At 43.9% G+C, this 21582-nt stretch overlaps 1 protein-coding gene across 1 annotated transcript in view; it reads left to right on the top strand.

The window, feature by feature from the left end:
* Nucleotides 1-21582, top strand: part of LOC142301932 (adhesion G protein-coupled receptor E3-like) — a 251123-nt gene that overhangs the window by 179147 nt on the left and 50394 nt on the right. Inside the window, exons 10-11 of the mRNA XM_075342989.1 lie at nt 586-666; nt 5861-6050. Coding sequence (XP_075199104.1) covers nt 586-666; nt 5861-6050 — 271 coding nt within the window. The remainder of the gene's footprint in view (nt 1-585; nt 667-5860; nt 6051-21582) is intronic.

Below are 21582 nucleotides of genomic sequence, written 5' to 3'. Positions count from 1 at the left end.
TGCACCAGACACTGGAATGCTAGTATGTATGCACCATACACTGGACTATTAGTGTGTATGCACCATACACCGGACTATTAGTGTGTATGCACCATACACCATACTATTAGTGTATATGCACCAGACACTGGAATGCTAGTATGTATGCACCATACACCGGACTATTAGTGTGTATGCACCATACACCATACTATTAGTGTATATGCACCAGACACTGGAATGCTAGTATGTATGCACCATACACCGGACTATTAGTGTGTATGCACCATACACCGGACTATTAGTGCGTATGCACCAGACACTGGAATGCTAGTATGTATGCACCATACACCGGACTATTAGTATGTATGCACCATACACCATACTATTAGTGTGTATGCACCATACGCTGCCCCGGGAGTACATTTTTTAGCACAGATAATATGAACCTGTTCTTTGCTTTTATTACTTACCAAAGCTAAACACAATCATAAATTCATGTACGTTTTAAAAAATATATGCAATATTACACATTTTCTGAAGCTTCTTGTAAACAATATATTGGGTTTTTCGTGTAGAATAATGCGCAATGTTTCATTCCTGTAGGACGCTGCCTGCTCAGTGCTGCAGACCACATTTCAGATTTTTAATACCTCCTGTCACTCAAAAGTCAATATAACCATTGAGGTGAGTAGATCAGAAGAGGTTATATTTCTATATGGCAATTCTTACATTTATATCTATATACTGTGTGCTTGCATCTAGATACAAAAATACCGTGTTTAAAAAATGCATTAAGTGCTGCTATGTATGATCCACAGGATAATAACAATGCAGTCTATAGTGCTACATACCTATTGTGAGTTCTCACCTAATGCTGCCATGAAGTAGTTAAGGAGGTTGTCCATTCTTTGAGGGCAGCTCCTTCTCAAATACATTATTCCATCATATAAAATAAAAAGAGCCTGTACATACCTCTGGAGTGCCACAATGATTGAGGAGAGCAGGGGACCTTGGCTCCCAGACTAGCCCTTAGTCTAGGGGGACCCTAGCTATTCCTTATCTCAGAGTTACCTCTGAAGGTGAGGATGTCTGAGCCGTCAACCTGAGCCTGCTTCTGACCAGCCTAAATCATATAACCCAACAGAGATAGACAAACAGGGGAAACCAAAACTCTGTCTCACATTATGCTCATACAAAGGTAAAAGACAATAAGAGGTAAGAGGGAAAATAGGAGTGGGGAGGAAACAACAAGATGGCAAAAGAATTCCATAACAACACCAAGCAGCACACAATATAATCACTTGCAGGACTGGGACACACTAGCACACAGACCAACGCAGCAATAAACTATAGTCGGCATGGAAAAACATATTCCATCATTTTAAAAAGGGAGTAAATGTGATAGGTTTCCAACAATATGTGATCCTACAGGTAACCAGCAGGCTACCAGATATTAGCTCTTGCTAGCCTGATCATTAATGAGCACACCGCTGGTCGATGCCCAAGCCTGACTGTGTAACTCAGAAACAGCATAGAAGCCATAGTGTAGAGTGTCAGAATCTGTAGTGTAATCAGTGTCTGATGCCGCCATAACACTAGGTGAGTTTTGAACAAAACTCCGTGTGGCATGGATAAAGTTTGAACTGCTGTAGCTGTCACCTCCCCTGGATGTCAGTCTTGTCTGAAGGAAGTGAGGGTGAAGTGGCCCATTAACAGCTGTTGTTAGGCAGCAGGGTTCACATGACATGATGTCACATGAGCCCTGGGAGACCCGGTGATGACATAGCTGGAATGGCGCCAGCTCCGGAGGTGAGTACAGTTTGTTTTTTTTTATTTTACATGGTGGAAAACAGCAATTGAGAAGGAGTTATCTGAATAGTGGACAACCATTTTCAAAGGAGTCTCTCAGTAAGATCAACCCTCCCAAACCACATTAATGTTCAGGACTTTGCATTTGCACAGGACAATGCAAGTCTTTCATATGTAAATCAATAGACACTTTTATATCTTTTATCTGTTGCTGTATTTGTCATACTGGGAGCAAGAGTGCTCACGCCAAGAGGCGCAACACAGAGGGAATATCAGGAATCAATACAAGGCCCTTACGCTAGCTAGGGAGAAGGGAGCCGAGTAACCTCCTAACCTTACCTGAGGCTGATCCCTGCACTCTCTAACATCCCTAGATGGGTCTTTCCCTCATGTGCTGTCTCGTGCCTAGGCCTTTGCTGCCCCTGAGCTCACCTTGCCTAGTGTGTAGGCCAGCGATACGCTAGTCTCACCACTGCAATAAGACAACAGAAAGGAGGTAAGACAAATAGGAGGGGAGAGACACAACAAATAGAAAACTCATGACACCAAAATTATATTTTCACATGATCTGTTGCCCTCTGGTTTTTAATTGTGTTTGTCTGATGTTTACATCACATACAGAAATATAATTGCAATCATATTATGAGTACCAAAAGGTTATATTGACAGTTAGAATGAGTTAATGCAGCAAGTCAATATTTGCAGTGTTGACTCTTCTTCTTCAGGACCTCTGCAATTCTCCCTGGCATGCTCTCAATCAACTTCTGGACCAAATCCTGACTGATAGCTGTCCATTCTTGCATAAGCAATGCTTGCATTTTGACAGAATTTGTTGGTTTTTGTTTGTCCACCAGTCTCTTGATGATTGCCCACAAGTTCTCAATGGGATTAAGATCTGGGGAGTTTCCAGGCCATGGACCCAAAATCTCTATGTTTTGTTCCATGAGCCATTTAGTGATCACCTTTGCTTTATGGCAAGGTGCTCCATCATGCTGGAAAAGGCATTGTTGGGCGCCAAACTGCTCTTGGACAGTTGGGAGAAGTTGCTCTTGGAGGACATTCTGGTACCATTCTTTATTCATGGCTATGTTTTTAGGCAAGACTGTGAGTGAGCCGATTCCCTTGGCTGAGAAGCAACCCCACACATGAATCGTTTCAGGATGCTTAACAGTTGGCATGAGACAAGACTGGTGGTAGCGCTCACCTCTTCTTCTCCTAATAAGCTGTTTTCCAGATGTCCGAAACAATCGAAAAGGGGATTCATCTGAGAAAATGACTTTACCCCAGTCCTCTGCAGTCCACTCCCTGTACCTTTTGCAGAATATCAGTCGGTCCCTGATGTTTTTTCTGGAGAGAAGTGGCTTCTTTGCTGCCCTCCTTGAAACCAGGCCTTGCTCAAGCAGTCTCCGCCTCACAGTGCATGCAGAAGCACTCACAACAGCCTGCTGCCATTGCTGAGCTAGCTCGGCACTGCTGGTAGTCTGATCCCGCAGCTGAAACAGTTTTAAGATATGGTCCTGGCATTTGCTGGTCCTTCTTGGGCGCCCAGGAGCCTTTTTGGCAACAATGGAAGCTCTCTCCTTGAAGTTCTTGATGATGCGATAGATTGTTGACTGAGGTGCAATCTTTGTAGCTGCGATACTCTTCCCTGTTAGGCCATTTTTGTGGAGAGCAATGATGGCTGCACGTCATTCTTTAGAGATAACCGTGGTTAACTGAAGAGAAACAATGATACCAAGCACCAGCCTCCTTTTAAAGTGTCCAGTGGTGTCATTCTTTCTTAATCATGACTGATTGATCGCCAGCCCTGTCCTCATCAACACCCACACCTGTGTTAATGGAACAATCACTAAAGCAATGTTAGCTGCTCCTTTTAAGGCAGGAATGCAATGATGTTGAAATGTGTTTTGGGGGTTAAAGTTCATTTTCTTAGCCAATATTGACTTTGCAAGTAATTGCTGTTAAGCTGATCACTCTTTATGACACTCTGAAGTATATGCAAATTGCCATTAGAAAAACTTAAGCAGTAGACTTTGTAAAAATTAATATTTGTAGCATTCGCAAAACTTTTGGCCATGACTGTACATACATAGGCTAGTCGACAACCCGTAAGTGCAGATTATATATACACAGAATTTTTGGTTGCGCTGTATTTGAGTTGTCCAAGGAATGTCCCTATGCGTTTCACCCCCTATATATCAACAGATGGGGCTCCTCAGGGACACATCAACAAGATCCTTGAATATTCGGGTTACAGCTCACAATCTATATCCATTTTTCTTATATACTAATGAAGACCGCCAAATAGTGGGAACCTTCATAAAGATCATTCATTTCTGCTAAATTGCATCCAACTGAGTTGCATAGCCAATTTGTCATTCATGGATTAATGAATCTCACCGCCACTAAGAGATGCTGATTTACCAACGTTAATGCATCAGGTCGTCCTCCCTGTCTACATATATAAGTATGTCACTGTAGACAGCAGCCAAGGGGAATCCTGTCATAGATCACAATCAATCTGTTTATCTCCTGATCCAGATGTACATAGAACTGGGATAATAGTTCAATCCCCTGAATTTGTCCTTATTCTCAGATAGCGGTTTCCACCCTGTAAAGGTGTCCATGGATGCGTTAACGTTGGTAAATCAGCATCTCTTAGTGGCGGTGAGATTCATTAATCCATGAATGACAAATTGGCTATGCAACTCAGTTGGATGCAATTTAGCAGAAATGAATGATCTTTATGAAGGTTCCCACTATTTGACGGTCTTCATTAGTATATAAGAAAAATGGATATAGATTGTGAGCTGTAACCCGAATATTCAAGGATGTTGTTGATGTGCCCCTGAGGAGCCCCATCTATTGATATATAGGGGGTGAAACGCGTAGGGACATTCCTTGGACAACTCAAATACAGCGCAACCAAAAATTATGTGTATATATAATCTGCACTGACGGGTAGTCGACTAGCCTAGAACCCATTCCACTAGATACTGACTGACCAGTATTTGACAGACGCACTTTCTGTCAACTTATACACACTATCCTTGTGGGACTGTCCTTTGGTGTAGCACCTTACTCACTATTAGATAGATCACTGGGTGCATGAAGATAGTGGAGGGTTAGGATAGGATTTAGTCGACGAGCAACGGGGGCGTCAATACCTACTAGGACGCCGACGTCCGTATTTTTAGGAAGGGAGATAGCAGGGTTATATGTATTCCCACCTTTTTCCAACACAAGAATATTTTGATGTATGTACTATGTATGTGATATATATGTTTATTAAAGCAAGTGTTTTTAAGGTATAGTGAGTAATGGTATTTGATGAGCGGTTATTACCTTAGTATCTAACAATCGGTATTTGGTTAACAAATAGAAAACTCCACAGCTTCTCCAGCAGAAACTTCTCAGCTGCAACAGAAACTAACACCTAAGCTCTTCCAGAGCCTGGCTCCTTCAGAGTGGAGAGTATATTTTGAACTACAGCTGACAAAGGGTTGAGTGAAGAGGGGATATTTATAGCAGAAGGGAGTGGCTGCAGCTGAGTTTACAACTAGCTGTTAAATCACAGCAGGATAGAAAGGAACCTTAACCCCTTTAGCACTAGATGGAATTAAATAAGCCCCAACTCGGTAAATGATGAGCAGGCACTAAAGAGGATCTGTGATCAACTCTACTCTGTGACCTTCTGATCCCAGATCCCCATTAGGCCGTGACACACTACAGTATTCTTGCAAAATTAGCATTTTAAGTCACATGCAAATGAGGCATTAAGTGCTCTATGCATGACATAGCACTTTCCAAGTCTCTGCATCTATAGGATATTTTCCTACCCAGAATTAACCTCTTTAGATTATTTGATAGCCTGTGTGATGTTGTGTGCCAGGGAATGAAATCAGACACTAACACTGGAAAGGTGGGTGAGTTATTGTCTTTGCATGTGGGCATCATTTCACATATCTCAGAAACTTTTTCAAATGGAAGGAGGAAGCTGGGAGGTGAGAGCAGAAAAATTTGGACATCCCTTTAACTCTGCAAACTAATATTATGCTATTCTCCTTAGGAAGCTAAAAATCAACTTAAAAAAGACACAGAAAACCTCAATAATGTACTTAACAATCACAAGAGCTCCACTGATGACAGCACCCATGATGGAGAATTTACTACAGACATCCTAAGAAACTTGGAGAACATAGTGCTAAAGTCTTTTGTGGATGCACCAAGGACCCAAACCATCAACACAACTCAACTAGGTTAGTATATGTCGTTATCTCTCCCAACTGTCTATCAACAAATTATTGTACTGTCATATAAAAAAGGAGAATGCTGACAGAACAATACACTTATAGAGTGTGGGATTAGAGATTTAGGCTAAGGCATCGGTTCCACTTGCGCATAGCTTTTGATGCGAGAGCATTGGAAGAGATATACTAATCACCCTCTGCTGCGAGTGTCAGCCAAGGGTTAAGTGACTGTGATGTCATCTTGCGATCGTATCACATCTACAGAGAAGAGGTGGGGCACTTTCTCCCCATCTCCTCCGCTGCCTGTCTCTGCGTATATCGCACTGCGGTCGGATTACATGCCAGTGCAGTGCGATGTTTCGCACACTCCCATAGACTTGAATAGGGGTGTGTGAGCCAAGACTCGCTACAAAACGCAGCATGCTGTGATTCATTCCGCATGCCGTTATGGTATGAGAATTCTATCGCAGATGGACACTGCCCCATAGTTTTTTGGGGTTTTTTCAAACCAAATTTTTATTTCTTTTCTTGTAATGGTAAAATAGGGTACAGAATGAAGAAAATAAGGGTCAACAAATCAAAATATCAAATAACATAGTCTCTACAATTTATCGATCAAATATTTGTCACGGTCATCAAATTTGCTCCTTCCCCTTCTTCGTCAGTGTATATTTCCATGATTCAGTCTCCGCTACCCCCCTTCAGCATTCCTTGATAACTTGTTACAAACATTACTTATAAACACTATCCCTCCCACCCCCCCCCCCCTCCCCTCTCCATGCAACACAACCCAGAATTTGGCCAACTATACTTTCAGCTCGCACAGGGACCCTGACAGGTCTTCCTTCATGTACCATTCCGTAGACACAAATGTGGACATTATTTGTATTGTTTCTTCTTTAGAACATATAACGCTTATAAACTTTCTCCATTTACTGAAAAATTTTGCTGTCATCCTTTCTTTGCACCTCTCCATCATCACCTTCTCCAACATGAGCGTTTTTTTCAATTGATTAACAAGTTCTTCTTTTGTTGGTGTGTCCTTCACCAGCCACTTCTGGAGAATAGCCCTTTTACTTATCATTGCTATATCATGGAAAAGATTCGGTAACTTGTCTCCCCCTTTCTCTCCCTCCTCTCGATGCTGATAGTGAAATAACCAGACCATTGGATCTAACTCTACATTTCTATTCCAGATTTTCCTCACTACCCCTTGGACTTGTTTCCAAAATCTTTCAATGCTTTCGCACTGCCATATCCCATGATATAGATCTGTTTTTTCCGTACCACAATTTGGACAACTCATCATCTTATCTGGATGTTTGCATTCAGTATATTAAATCCATAGATAGCTCTATGTATGATCCTGAATTGGGTATCTCTTAAGCTCTCATTCACAATCTTCTTTCTCATCACCATCCAACCATTCAAAATCTTCTCCTCCACTTCTTGATCTCCCAACTGCTTTGCCCACCCTTCCAACATTCTTCCTGATATGTTAGGGACTTCTCTCATATTTCCATAAAGACTTGATATATTTGTGGCATGGATGTCCCTTAATATGATCGCATCCATCTGATTTGCCTCATATTCGTTATTTATGTTGTATAGTTTCTTCATTATCCCTTGTTTCACCTGTTCAAACTGGAGAGTCTGGAATGGGCGCAAGTCATGCTTTGCTCTCAACTCCTCGCACATCATCCATCTCCGTTCTGTATCATGCATCAGGTTTTTTAGAGTTCCAATCCCTTTTTCCCTCCATTCTTTAAAGAGATCATTTTCCCTTCCCTGTGGAAAGTCAGGACAAGCCCATATATTAAGGAATTTGGAGGTGTTCCAGGCTAACCCAAACTTTTTCCTAACCGCCTTCCAAGTCATCACTGTGTCTCTACAAATCAGTGAGTGTTTAATGTTGGGCGGCAAATTTGGAATGGAGGTATGTAGGATTGAACTCAGGTCCCAAGGTTTACAAAATTCAGCCTCTATATCCCAGTCAGAATACCTACTTGTTCGTCTAATCCAATCGACTACATGTCTTAAGATACAGGCCAAATTGTACCCCCTGATGTTAGGTAGTCTGATCCCTCCATTTTCTGTTGATAACATTAGTTTTTTGGCACTAATCCTCGGCCTATATCCCTTCCACAAAAAAACGTGAGAATGCTTTTGTCAATCTGTTCACATCTGAGTGTTTAAGAAGCAATGGGATTGTCTGCATTGGATAGAGAAACTTGGAAAAGATCATCATTTTTATTAGATGATTTCTTCCCAGAAGAGTCAACGGCAAATTTGCCCAACCTTGCAGTTCACGTTCAATTTTCTCGATCAAAGGGGAATAATTTAATGAATATATGGTCTTAGTATCCCTCCCAACCTGTACTCCCAAGTATTTAATTGTATTTCTAGCTATTGGAATGTCACATAATGCACCCCTCTCCCCCACCGCTCTCTTCCGTCCAAGAAGAGAATTTCACATTTGTTTTTGTTAAGTCTAAACCCTTCTAACCTCCCAAACTCCTCAATTTGTTCTATGACTCTACTCAATTGCGTTTTAGGTTTGCTCATGAACAGGATTATATCGTCAGCAAATTAGGCTGAGTGCAATGACTTTCTCCCTACCTTGATCCCCTCAAACCACCACCCCTCATTCAAACGTCTAGCCAGTGGTTCAATAGCCAAGTTAAACAATAGTGGTGACATCGGGCATCCTTGCCTGGTTCCCTTCATCAAAGGAAATGTTTTTGACAGAAATCTCGGGGTACTCACTCTTGCCTGAGGATTTGCATAAAGGACCCTCACAAAATTCCTAAAAGCTCCGTGTAAGCCCAGGTGATCTAACACCTGTTCCAGCCATGACCACCTCACATTGTCAAAGGCTTTCTCCGCGTCCAAGGTGATCAAGGCTGGATTACCCTCCCCCCTTCTCTCGTCTGCTTTACTACATCAATTGCTAGCATTACTTTCCTAATGTTTGTCACCACTGAACGTCCTTTAACAAATCCAGTCTGGGGGAGATCTATAATCTCTGGCAATACTGCCGCTAACCTAGTTGCCATCAACTTCGCTAAAATTTTTAGGTCTTGATTAATCAGCGAGATGGGCCTATAACTAGATGGGTCTTCTAAATTCTTTCCTCCTTTAGGAATGAGCTTTATATAGGCTGTATTATGTGTACCCGATATTCTTTCCCCGTCCATTATCTTATTGAATAACTCTGTCAGTATAGGTGAGATTTGATCCTTCATAATTTTGAAAAAACTGCCGCTAAAGCCATCTGGTCCTGGGGCCTTTGTCGTTTTCAACTCTCCTATAACCCGTAGCACCTCCTCCTCCGTCACCTCTTTATTCAGAGCCTGTAAATTTTCCTCTGTGAGAGTAGGCATTTTTGTTCCTTTTAACCACTTATTTCCTTCTCTCCTATCATCTAACCCCTCCTCTTTATATAAACCTGCATAGAAGTCTCCAAGAATGTCGTTTATCTCTTTGGGATCTGTCGTTTTACTCCCCACAGCGTTTCTCAGTGTCATAATATGTGTCATCGGTCGTCGTCCCCTTGCCAGATTTGCCAATAACTTCCTTGCCTTGTTCCCAAAACGATTCAACTCTGCCTCTTGTTGTGTCCTGTACATACCTTCTTTCCTTTCTACCCAGTTCTCAAAATGGCCCTTCGCCTCCACCCACTTTGCTTTTGTCACCCTTTATGGTTTTTCTAAGAAGTCAGTATATGCTTCCCTGACTGCCCGGCTAGCCTCCTGAAACTTTACTTCTGCCTGTCGTTTCGCCTTTGTCGTATATCCTATCACTTTTCCTCTCAAAACTGCCTTAGCCGTCTCCCAATACAATAGTGTTTCCCCACTGTGCTCCTGATTCGTCAATGTATAATCCACCCACTATTCTCTCAGTATTCTATGGAAGTTCTCGTCCAAAGTCAAGAACGAGGGGAAGCGCCATATATAATCCTGTCCTCTCTGAACTTTGTCAGCTATACTGACTACCACTGGGCTATGATCCGATATTACCATAGTCTCTATAACTATCTCTTTTACCCTCTGCAATAAATTCTCACTTGTCAGCCAAAGGTCAATCCTTGACCAAGAGTCGTGTGGGTGGGAATAGTGTGTAAATTCTCTCTCTTGCGGGTGATATAATCTCCAGCAATTCTGTAGTGTAGTTGTATTTAACAATGCTCTCAGCGACCCCTCCGTGTTCCTCCCCTGCTTCCCCTGACTCCTCCTGTCTTCTTCCTGAGAAACCACTGTATTGAAGTCTCCCCCCACCAATTTACATATATCCCCATCCAGCAAAATCTTATTAGCTATATTTTAAAAAAAAAAAACCTTTGTTCCGTATTGGGTGCATATATATTGTGGATGCTAAAAGTGCCTTGAGTACCTGAAATCTTTATATGTATGTATCTTCCTTCTTCATCTGAATCTTGTGTTTCCACCTCGTGTGCAAAGTTTTTATTGATCAAAATAAAAACCCCTGCTTTCCTACCTTTTGAGGCCGACCCATATACCCTTCCCACCCACATCTTGTTCATACGGAAGAACTCATCCTTTTGCAAGTGCGTCTCCTGTAATAAAGCAATATCAACCTTAAGCTTCTTGAGATGACGTAGTATCATATTTCGTTTGTGCGGCGATCTGAGTCCCTTAACATTCCACGTAATGAGCTTAACCATAATCCCCAAAATCAACAGTTCCTTTTTCAGGCCGTGTCGCATGGATTCTCCAACTCTCTTCCCCTCCCCTCCCCCAACTGTATATAACCCCTCCCATCCCCAACTTTACAAATACAATTAACGTCTTCCATTTTTTCTGAGATGATTGAGACTCCTTTCAAACCCCTGCTTCAAGTCAAGCTCTCCATGAAGCCACCCCACTAAGTCACCTCTCCCCCTCTATTGGCTATTAACTCCTTGCCCCTAAACAGCCTTTATAAATTTATCAAGCTCCTAAAACTGTCATTAAGAGAAGAAAAAGAGAGAGAGAAGAAGAAAAAAAAAAGCATTAGTAAATGATAAAAGGAAAAAAGTGATAAGCATGAAAAAGAGAGAGAGAAAAAGGGAGCGAAAGAAAGAGAGATAGAGAACAAAGAGAAGAGGAGGTAGGCGAGACTTTAGAGAGTTAAGGCACATTTGTCACCATACGGCTCCATTCAGCAGTCCCAAATTAAGTCCTTGTCTTGCCTGCTTGTTCATGAGCTGCTGTCTCTTCCTCCTCTTTTCCCAGCTGAAGTCGCCATCTGTCGCTTTTCCTTTGGACTGGCTGGTCTGGATCTCGATTGACTCCACTCTGGCTCATTGTCGGGTCTAACTGCAGATGTTATGTTTGCAGGATCTGCATGTTTCGGATCAGTGAAAGTCCCTTCTTTTCCATTCCTCTCCTGTCGCCGTGTTCTCCCGTCCTGTAGTATCTCTCGCTCTGCCTCTGAAGGATCCCGAAAAGTCTTTGTGACCCCATCTGCTCCTCTTACTCTTAGTATTGCTGGGTATAAAAACTGAAATTCAATGTTTTTGTGATAGAGGGCAGTGCAGAGCTGGCTAAATGCTTTTCTTTTTCGTGTGACTTCTGCCGAATAGTCGCCAAATAATAGAATCTTGTGTCCCTGAATGCATAGTGCCTGTTTCCTATTCCTGAAGGCCCGTAGAATTTCTTCTTTATCTTTGTATTCCAGGTATTTTATAATAACCTGCCTTGCTCTGGACATTTCACCTTGCTTGGAGGTATTATCATTGTTACTGTGACCATCTCTTTGCTCCCTTATGGGTCCCACTCTGTGCGCTCTTTCTACACGGCAGCTATGTGGTAAGCCTAAAGCCTGGGGTAATTCTTTTTCACAGATTGAGTCCAAATATTTTGCTGTCACTGTCTCAGGCAGACCCACCAGCCTTAAATTATTCCTCCTCGATCTGTTTTCAAGATCTTCTATTTTATCCTTCATAAGCTGAGCATTAGTGTTTAGCTCCTTAAATCTGCCCTCCAATCTTGTCAGATTCTCTTCAGCATCAGAAACTCTTTGCTCTACCTCTGTCAGTCTCATATCATGGTGCTCCACATCCTCCTGCAGCGCAGCCAAAGCCTTCTTCACTGAGGTGGCTATTGCCTCTCTGATTTCTGCTGTCAGATGATCTGCCACTTCTTTTGCCAACCTTTTGTAATCAATCTCATATCTTTCCCCCAAGCCCAATGTCTCTGTACCACTCTGCATACTCTGAGTTCTTCTGTTATCTTGGCCTCCTGCACATTGCTGCAGCTGCCCTTGTGGCTCCTCTCCCTCTTCCCCCTCCTTCCTCCTCACTGTGGGTGCCATGTTATCTGCACTCACCCCCTCCTCCCTCTGCTCTGCTCTGGGCTTGAATGGTGTTCCTCCACTTCTGAGGAGATAACGATCCATGCACTGACAGCTGGTAATTCAGTGCAGCCTCTCTATGTTCGTCTAGGGTGCTGTTTGCTTCTGTAGGTCGCTGTATATTGCAGGGGCTGTATGGAGCTGCTTCTTCTCCCTCCTCACATCTCAGCGCAGGAACAGGAAGTCTCGCCCCATAGTTTTACACTGGTTCGACTACAATCCAATGTTTTATCGGATTGCACTCATCAGTGGAAAACGCAAGTGGAACAAAACCCTAAAAATAATGCCAGGGAAAACCAGCCATCAAGATGGTGATGGCCAAGTTACTGTCAAAAGGAGATTTTTGCAGGCATCTCCAACTGTCATGGTGGTGTCAGGATATGCAAAAACAGATTCTGGCATTCTGTCTGCTAAATTCTTTGATGTCTGTGATCAGCGCAGGGACACACAGGCATCGACCCACAGACTTAGGCAGGCTATTTGGGCTGCTTGTTAGTCTCTTTGATCACATGCTGTGGGGAGCCAGTCACATTCGCTGCCCTCCTATATATGCCACCTTTTCAGCAATGCCATCTATAGCTTACCTATACTGGTCTGGTGAGGTGTTGCGATCCAGACATACTAGTGGTTGTTGTGCAATATTGCTGTTAGCAGTTGTGATGTTAACCGTTGTTATTTTTGTTGCTGCCTTCCTGTTTTTGCTTTTCTCCTTAGTCTGTTTGTTCCTGTGAGTTTGGAGTGCATCTGAGTTTTAGTTTTTTTCTGTATGTCTTAATCTGTGTTTCCAACGCACTCCTGCCCCTTCTTTCCCTGTGGGAAGTAACAGATTAGATCTGGTCAGGAGAAAAGTAAGGCACGGGACTCTGGTGTCGCCACCTTGAGTGGTAATCTGGAGGTCAGGGATAGCCTAGGTTCTCCTAGCATGAGGGACAGTATAGGAGCCCCCATCCCTCGCTATCCTGCAGTCACAACGTGCAGTCATTTCTACTTTTCATGATAGGGTAGCTCTCAAACATCTGACAAATTGCCTCCTTACAATCACTAATAGAAATCTAACCATAGATGACCATAAATTTAGTAATGTGTAATAATGAGAAATGACACAGGTAAAACATATTGAACACATGAAAATAGAGATGAAAGCAATGGAAAGTCATGACCCCAGCTGAAATCTATCAGTAATTAGAATGGAATCCTGCCACTTAGTGAAAAATATCAGCTAGTTCAACTGATGGTCTATAAAAAGGTATCTAATTACCAAGGTGCCACACAAGAAACATGTCATGATGAATAAAACCAGTGAGCTGTTTTAAGACCTGTGCAACTTTATTTTTACAAATCATACTGAAGGTCCCAGTGAACAATGTTGGGGCCATAATCTGGAAGTGGAAAGAAAACCATTTCACCATAAACCGGTCATGACCAGGTGCTCCCCACAAGATTTCAGACAGAAGAGTGAAAAGAATAATCAGACAAGTTATCCAAGGGCCAAGGACCACCTGTGAAGAGCTACAGATTGCTGATTCCAGATCTAATACACGTAATGCACTCAACCTCCATGGCCTATATGCACACTCACCACACAATTGCTGAACAAACAGCATGTTCAAGCGCGTTTAAAGTTTGCTCAACAACATTTGGACAAGCCTGTGAATTACTGGGAGAATATAGTCTGGTCAGATTAGACCAATATGGAACTCTTTGGATGCCATAATACACACCATGTTTAAAGGTCAAAAGGCACGGCATATCACTCTAAAAACACCAACAGTGACGTTTGGAGGTGGAAACATCATGATGTGGGGCTGTTTTTCAGCATATGATTGAACCAATGATGAATGGACAAATTTCCCTAGACATTTTTGATAAATATCTGCTGCCATTTACCAGGATGATGAAGATGAAATGAGGGTGGACATTTCAGCAAGACAATGATCCCAAACCTACAACCAAGGAAACTCTCAATTAGTTACAGAGAAAGAAAATAAAGCTGCTAGAATGGCCAAGCCTATCACTTAATCTGCATCCAGCAGACAATTTATGGAAGGAACTAAAGCTCAGAATCCATAGAAGGAGCTCATGGAGCCTTCAGGATTTGAAGAGTGTTTGTGTAGAAGAATGGACCAAAATCACACCTGAGCAATGCATGCCACTAGTTTTTCTATATAGGAGGCATCTTGAAGCTGTCATCACCAAGAAAGGCTTTTGTGTGAAGTATTAAATACATTTCAGTAAGTGTGTTCAATACTTTTTTCCTGTGTCACTTGTCATAATTACACATAACTTAATGTATGGACATTTGTGGCTAGACTTTTTTTGCCTATGTAGATTGGATGGGTTCTTACCAATACACACATATTGTATGTATATAGTGTAAATACTTCATTGTTTTCAATGCTTTTATGTATCAATCACAATATGGGGGGTGTGCATAATTTGAAGACGGAGCCTGACTGACTGTGACTGAACCAAAGGCAAGCGCCACCCCTATGACTGAAAGAAAAGGTATACAATACATTTACACAAGCATAACAAGTGGGGGGTTTTTATGATAAATACAGCAAACTTTTGTTTGAGACAAAATGTTAGTGATGCACATTGCATCACTAACAAGACATTGGGGGCCATTTCATATAAAAAGGGAGATGACAGGTTCCTTTTAAAAGGAGCTACAAAAATTAGAAAACTGGCTCAAAAATGGGCATCAAAGTGGGCATTGAAGTATGCTATAGAAAGGGTTAAATGACTTTCAGCCACTGATAAGACAATGCACACACACAAATGTTCTGTCCCCACTTAAAGGCGATGGAAGGTGCGTAGTTGTGAGAGGTTGTGAGAATCTTACCTTCGTTTTTCCTATAGGTGGGGCAGACAGGACCAGAGCGCTCCAGAGTGAAACATGCACATGCTGAGATGAAACAATGGTGGTTTATTTTCTCCAAAGGTTAGGACATGCAGAGTGCAGTAATCCAAGTACTTGGCATTGTAATTCTCCAGCGATGCTTGCCTCTGAAGCTACTACGTGGTCAGAAGACTTTGCTCCTAGTAGCTCCAATCCAATAAGGGATGTTGTTCTTACAAACTCTGGTTTGGAATGAACATACCAGGATGTGATGCAAGAGGGTCATCAGACACTCCCATGGGCTGGACAAAAGAAACAGAGGAGTCGAAAGGTCTGACCAGTAGATGGCAGCAGAGACAAGCATGAAAAACATTAAATAACAGTGTTAACTAAGACAAATAGAAACAGCACACTCCCCGTCTGAAATTCACTTTGGGGATTTCACTATTAAGTCCATAATACAACCTAAAAGGAAAGGCATGTTAAATGCAAAAACAAGCTCAATTGAGTCCAAAACAAGAAGGATGGCTCAAAGTTCAGGTCCGGTAGCATTCATCCTGTAGAGACGCTCTCTATGGGCAAAAGCAGAACAAGTTCGTGGATTGGCCTTGCAAAGGTCTTCGTCTCACCTTTCCTGATGACATTTAGCTCCACCTTCCGAACATTGCCGTCCTGACTATGCAGTATCCTAGTAATTAGTCCCATAGGCCAGTCAGTCCTTTCTGTGGTCTGATCTTTCATGAGGACTAGGTCTCCTTCCTTGAGGTTCGGCTTGGGATGTCGCCACTTCTTTCTTCCTTGAAGAATGGTGAGGTATTCCTTCCTCCATCGGTTCCAGAAGTAGTCAGCCAAGTATTGAACCCGTTTCCAGTGTTTTTGATAAGTGTTCGCGTGGGTGAACTCTCCGCTGGGCATTACCGCGTTGTCAGTTTTTTGGGTAATGAGAATAGTAAGAGTTAATATGGTTGGATCCATGGTCACCGGCACAAGGGGTCTTGAATTGATAATGGCTGAGACTTCAGCTAAAAGAGTGACTAGAGTCTCATGTGTGAGTCTTGGGGAATTGACGTCCATTAGCATGGAGTTCAAGATGTTGCGTGAAATCCCGATCATCCTCTCCCAGGAGCCTCCCATGTGAGAACTGTGAGGGGGATTGAAGATCCAGGTGCAACCTTTCTCTGCCAGCTGATCTTGGATAGGTTTGGTGTCGATGTTCAGTTCTCTACATGCACCGACGAAGTTGCTTCCACGGTCAGATCTGAGCTGTTTCACAGGTCCTCTGATGGCAAGGAACCTTCTCAAGGTGTTGATTAGGCTGGAGGTATCCATGGACTCTAACACCTCAATGTGAACGGCTCGAACACTCATGCAGGTGAATAACACAGTCCACCACTTGCTGTTTGCTTGGCCTCCGCGAGTTCTGCGTGTGGACACCATCCATGGTCCGAAAATGTCTAGGCCCACGTAGGTGAAAGGTGGCTCTGTAGAAAGTCTGTCTGTAGGCAAGTCAGCCATTTGCTGGTACAGTTGTTTTCCTCTCGCTTTACGACAGTGCACACAATCGTGTAGTATTTGTGCTACACGTCTCTTCATTCCAATAATCCAGAAGCCTGCAGACCGTAAAGCACCTTCTGTAATTTGCCTGCCTTGGTGTTCAGTCTTTTCATGGTGGTGTCGGATCAGCAAGACTGTAACATGGTGTTTGTTGGGAATGATGAGAGGATTTTGCTCTGCAACTCCAAGATGAGCCTGATTTAAACGACCACCAACTCTCAGTAAGCCGAAACTGTCGATGACTGGGTTTAAATTAGCGAGAGGACTTCTTAATGGAATCTGCTGTTTGTTGTATAAACACTTCCATTCTATGGCGAATTCACTCTGCTGGAGGTGGCGTATTATGAGGGACTCGCTATAGGAGATGTCCTCAGCAGAAAGGGGTTTGTGGCAGACATGCCAGCACTGACAGTCTTTGTTTTTAAGGTCCGTATGATAGCATCTGGCGATGTGCACTAACCTAGCGACAGTCCTGACGAGCCTCATCCAACTGGAGAAACGTTCAAAACGTTGGCAACCGAAGTTGGAAGTTTTTTCTGCACTGGTGGCCAGGGTATTGACTTCAGCTCGGACATCTGGATCGTTGTCTGGATCTAGGATGCTGAAGGCTTCCTGGGCACCCTCTTCTGACTGTCTCAGCAGGAACTCTGGACCTGTAAGCAAAGAAGAGTTAGCAAAAGAACTTCTAGACATAGGTCTAGTTGCGTGATCTGCTGGATTCAGTTCAGTTGGTACAGGTTCTGCTAGATTGTTGCAGACTTCTTTGTCCATAAAGGCGACGCTGTGTTCTCTCATTTCAGGCTTGCTGTTCATGGAACGCTGAAGAGAGTTAAATCTGGTCTGAGCTTGATCTCGGTTGTTTGGGAGTCTTCCCCTGGTAGATTGGGAGGGTAATGGAGAGTGGTTGGTTTTGTCTTTAGAAAACTCACAGTCCATTATTCCGATGAATTCTCTGTCCTCTACTGACAAGGCTACTTTATCGTCGTCCTTGGTTGTGTGAAAGACTGATCTTCCCAAGTTGTCGATATGCAGAGAAGAAGCAATGTCAGGTAGCTGTATTGTGTCTGGAGACTTCTCTTTCACTCCATAGTGATGAGGACATGGCTTTAAGCAGGTTGTGCGCCCATCTCCATGCACATAAGTCTTGAAGGAATCAATTTCTGATCGATCAACGCACACATTTCCTATGACTACCCATCCCAAGTCCAGTCTCTGGGCGTATGGTGCATAGTCAGGCCCATTACACTGCTGTCGCACCTTGTGTACCCTTAGATTGTCTCTGCCGAGCAGGAGTAGAATCTCTGCGTTATTGTCCAGAGGTGGGATAACACTAGCAAGGTGTCTTAGGTGTGGTTGATGAAATGCAGCTTCTGGGGTAGGAATTTTATTCCTGTGGCTGGGTATTTGGTCACATTCAACGAGCGTTGGTAGAGGTATTTCAGTCTTCCCATTGATAGGAGAAGCAATGAATCCCTGGGCTCTTCTGCCGCTAGTCTCTATGCGACCCGAGCAGGTGTTCAAGGTGTAGGGTTCTGATGGTCCATTAATTCCGAAGGCTTCAAAGAATTTGGTTCCTGCCAGGGACCAGTTGCTTTGGTCGTCTATGATGGCATACACCTTCATTGCCTTTTCTGGATGTCCCTCGAGATAAACCTTGATGAGGCATATTTGGGCACAACATTTCTGCGTTTGGCCCTCTCCACATACCTCTGAGCATGAGCAGGAGACGGCTGTGGTGGTGTCAGTCTGATTCTTGGGCTCCCCGCCATGACTTGGAGTGGGAGTGGTGGTGACTGCAGCCGGTGTGTCTCTAGCTAGCTGGGTTGGGTGCATGGCTGAAACGTGTTTTTCGCTGTGGCACTCCTCACACTTGGTGATGGATTTACAGTCCTTGGCCATGTGCTCAAGTGATGCGCAGCATCTGAAACAGATCCCAAGCTCTGTGAGGACTTTCTTGCGCTCCTGTAGGGTTTTGGATCTAAACCCTCTGCACTTGTTCAGTGAATGCGGTTTTTTATGGATGGGACATTCTTGATTGAAAGACTTATCTTGTGATGAGATGGTGTTCTGTTTATCTGTGCGTGCTGCAGGTGATGGTAGCTCAGTCTTCCTAACACTCACAGTGTTCTTAATGTCTCTGCGTTTGTGTATGGCACCTTCATACCTTGATGATGATGATGTTGCAGCTGCCGAAGTGTTGAACTATAGGAAGTCGAGGCTGGGGTCGTTCCTCATCTGGGCCTGCTCGTCGATGAACTTGCAGAACTGAATAAATGGGGGAAAGGTGACGTCATGCATTCTTTTGTACCTTGAGACTGACGTTGCCCATTTCTCCTGCAGACTGTATCGCAGCTTCACCACGATTGGGTTCACTCCATGGGCTGTATCCAGGTGGTAGCACAGCCCAGACAGACGAGGATCTCTTTTGGCGAGCTCCAGCTCCATGAGCAGATCACTTAGGTCTTGAAGCTTGTGGACTTCTTTAAGGTTGATCTTTGGGATGTCCTGCAGTCTCTTGAATAGGGCTTTCTCTATTGCTTCTGCGCTGCCAAAGGTGCGTTCCAGTCTCTGCCATGCAGCAGCGAGACCTGCTTCTGCTTGTCCCACATAGACGGTTCTGAGGCTCTTGATACGGTTTGTAGAGCCTGGGCCCAACCACTTAATCAGGAGATCGAGCTCCTGTTCTGCAGTGAAGTTGAGATTGGCGATGGCTGCCTTGAAAGTTGCTTTCCAGGCCCTGTAGCTCTCTGCACGATCATCAAATTTCGTGAGACTAGTGTTGATTAGCTCTCTGCTCACCATGAACCTGGCAAACTCAGACATATCTGATTTCTCACCACTTGTTGCCACGACGACTCGTGATGCCCCTGGGGCGTATGGGCTGCCTGGCGTGAATGGATGAGATGTTCCCGGGTAAAATGACGTTGCTGCAGGGTTGAGCTGTGGTTTAGCCTCTGTAGATTCTGATGACCGCTGCTTGAGCTGTGAAAGTGGGTCAGGAAACACTTGGTTGCCATCTTGCCGTGGTGACTGTGTTTGAGAGGGCACCTCTTGGTGACTGTTATTAATTTGCTCGGGTGTTTTAGGTGGCACTGGCACTGGTAGAGGTAAGTTGGAGGTTTCGGTGTTGTCGGCTTGGACGGTACTGCAAACTGGGGGTTCCTACAGGTAACTGATTCAGTACATAGTCTCTTGTGCGATCAACTGGATTGTCTGCTTCCAGTGGTGGCGAGTGAGCTGGATCAGGACCTTGGATCAATGCTTGCTCAAGTAGTCTCAATTTAGCTAGCGCAACTTCCTCTTCCATCTGTGACCGAAGAATCTTTATCCGAGCCTCCGCTTCTGCCCTTTTGGCTTCCACTTTATCAGCTTCTGCTTTTGCAAGGGCTTCTGCTTTAGCAGCTTCTGCTTTTGCAAGGGCTTCTGTTTATGTCCTTTTGGCTTCTGCTTTAGCGGCTTCTGCTCTTGCAAGGGCTTCTGCTTCTGCCCTTTTGGCTTCTGCTTTAGCGGCTTCTGCTCTTGCAAGGGCTTCTGCTTCTGCCCTTTTGGCTTCTGCTTTAGCGGCTTCTGCTTTTGCAAGGGCTTCTGCTTCTGTCCTTTTGGCTTCTTCCTCTACTTCTCTTTCTGTGAAGGAACGTCTCACCTTGGATTCCTCTGCTCTTATGCGGGCCTCTAGTATCCTGTCGCTCAGGGCTGAGCTTCTTGAGGATGATGACCCGGATGACCGAGAGGAACATCTAGATGAGGTTGATCGGTGTGATCTTGTTTCTTGCTGGTGAGAGATACGGTGTTCTGCCTTGTCTATGGCATCTTGCACCTTGGCATCTCTTTCCTTGTCCACCTCTTCTGCCTTGCTTAGGTCTGAAAGAGCTTCATCAATTTTAGAGTCTTTTAGAAAGGTAATGTACCTTGTTGATAGTCTCTTGTATCTTTCATGAGCTGTATTCAGCCGTTCCAGAGCGGCTTGTAAGCATGTGGCATCACCTGATGAGGATTCAAGTCTTGACATGTAATAGGTGACTCCTTCCCACTGTTCCTCCAGGTGTTCACATAGCTCATCTTTCATAGTGTGATAGTTTTCAGTGGCCTTTATCGTGGGTTTGGAAAAGCGCTTCGGTCGGACAACTTGGTCTGCTGAAAGCGTGGGCTCTGCCTCCTGGGCTTCATAATGGACAGTATCAGATTGTATTTGCTCTGTTTCAGCAGTGGGGAACTGTCCAAGGTCTTTTTCGGCCATTTTGATTTAAGGTGTACTGTCTCTTTAAGAAACTTGACTTTTGAATAGGGGTCCAAAAATCGTTGTGCAGCTCTGCAAGGACTCCCTGATGAGATTCCCAAGGTGTCTTTAGCAAAACTTGGGGTTCGCAGTGCAGCGATGTGCAGTAATGAGGTATAATGTACTGCAAGTCTATAGAAGGCGTATAGCAAGAGAGAAACAGCAGGTGCATAAACTGTCCCTTTACAATGCAAGCAGAGGTGACACAGGACGTGGCAGATGGGAGACCTTCCCCTTAGGCTTGTCCAGGCATGCACTGTGCAGGCAGACTAGTGCACAAGGCTTGTTGCTAGGCAGATTACATGGGAAGTTACAGGGCTCTTAGGGATCTGTAGCCGGGGTATTGAGCTCTTAAGCAGTCTTCTGACTGTTCTGTCCCCACTTAAAGGCGATGGAAGGTGCGTAGTTGTGAGAGGTTGTGAGAATCTTACCTTCGTTTTTCCTATAGGTGGGACAGACAGGACCAGAGCGCTCCAGAGTGAAAACATGCACATGCTGAGATGAAACAATGGTGG

The sequence above is a fragment of the Anomaloglossus baeobatrachus genome, chromosome 4, assembly GCF_048569485.1.
Source record: "Anomaloglossus baeobatrachus isolate aAnoBae1 chromosome 4, aAnoBae1.hap1, whole genome shotgun sequence".
Taxonomy (NCBI): Eukaryota; Metazoa; Chordata; class Amphibia; order Anura; family Aromobatidae; genus Anomaloglossus; species Anomaloglossus baeobatrachus.
Note: the sequence above shows the minus strand (reverse complement) of the source record. Positions and strands in the feature narration are given on the sequence as shown.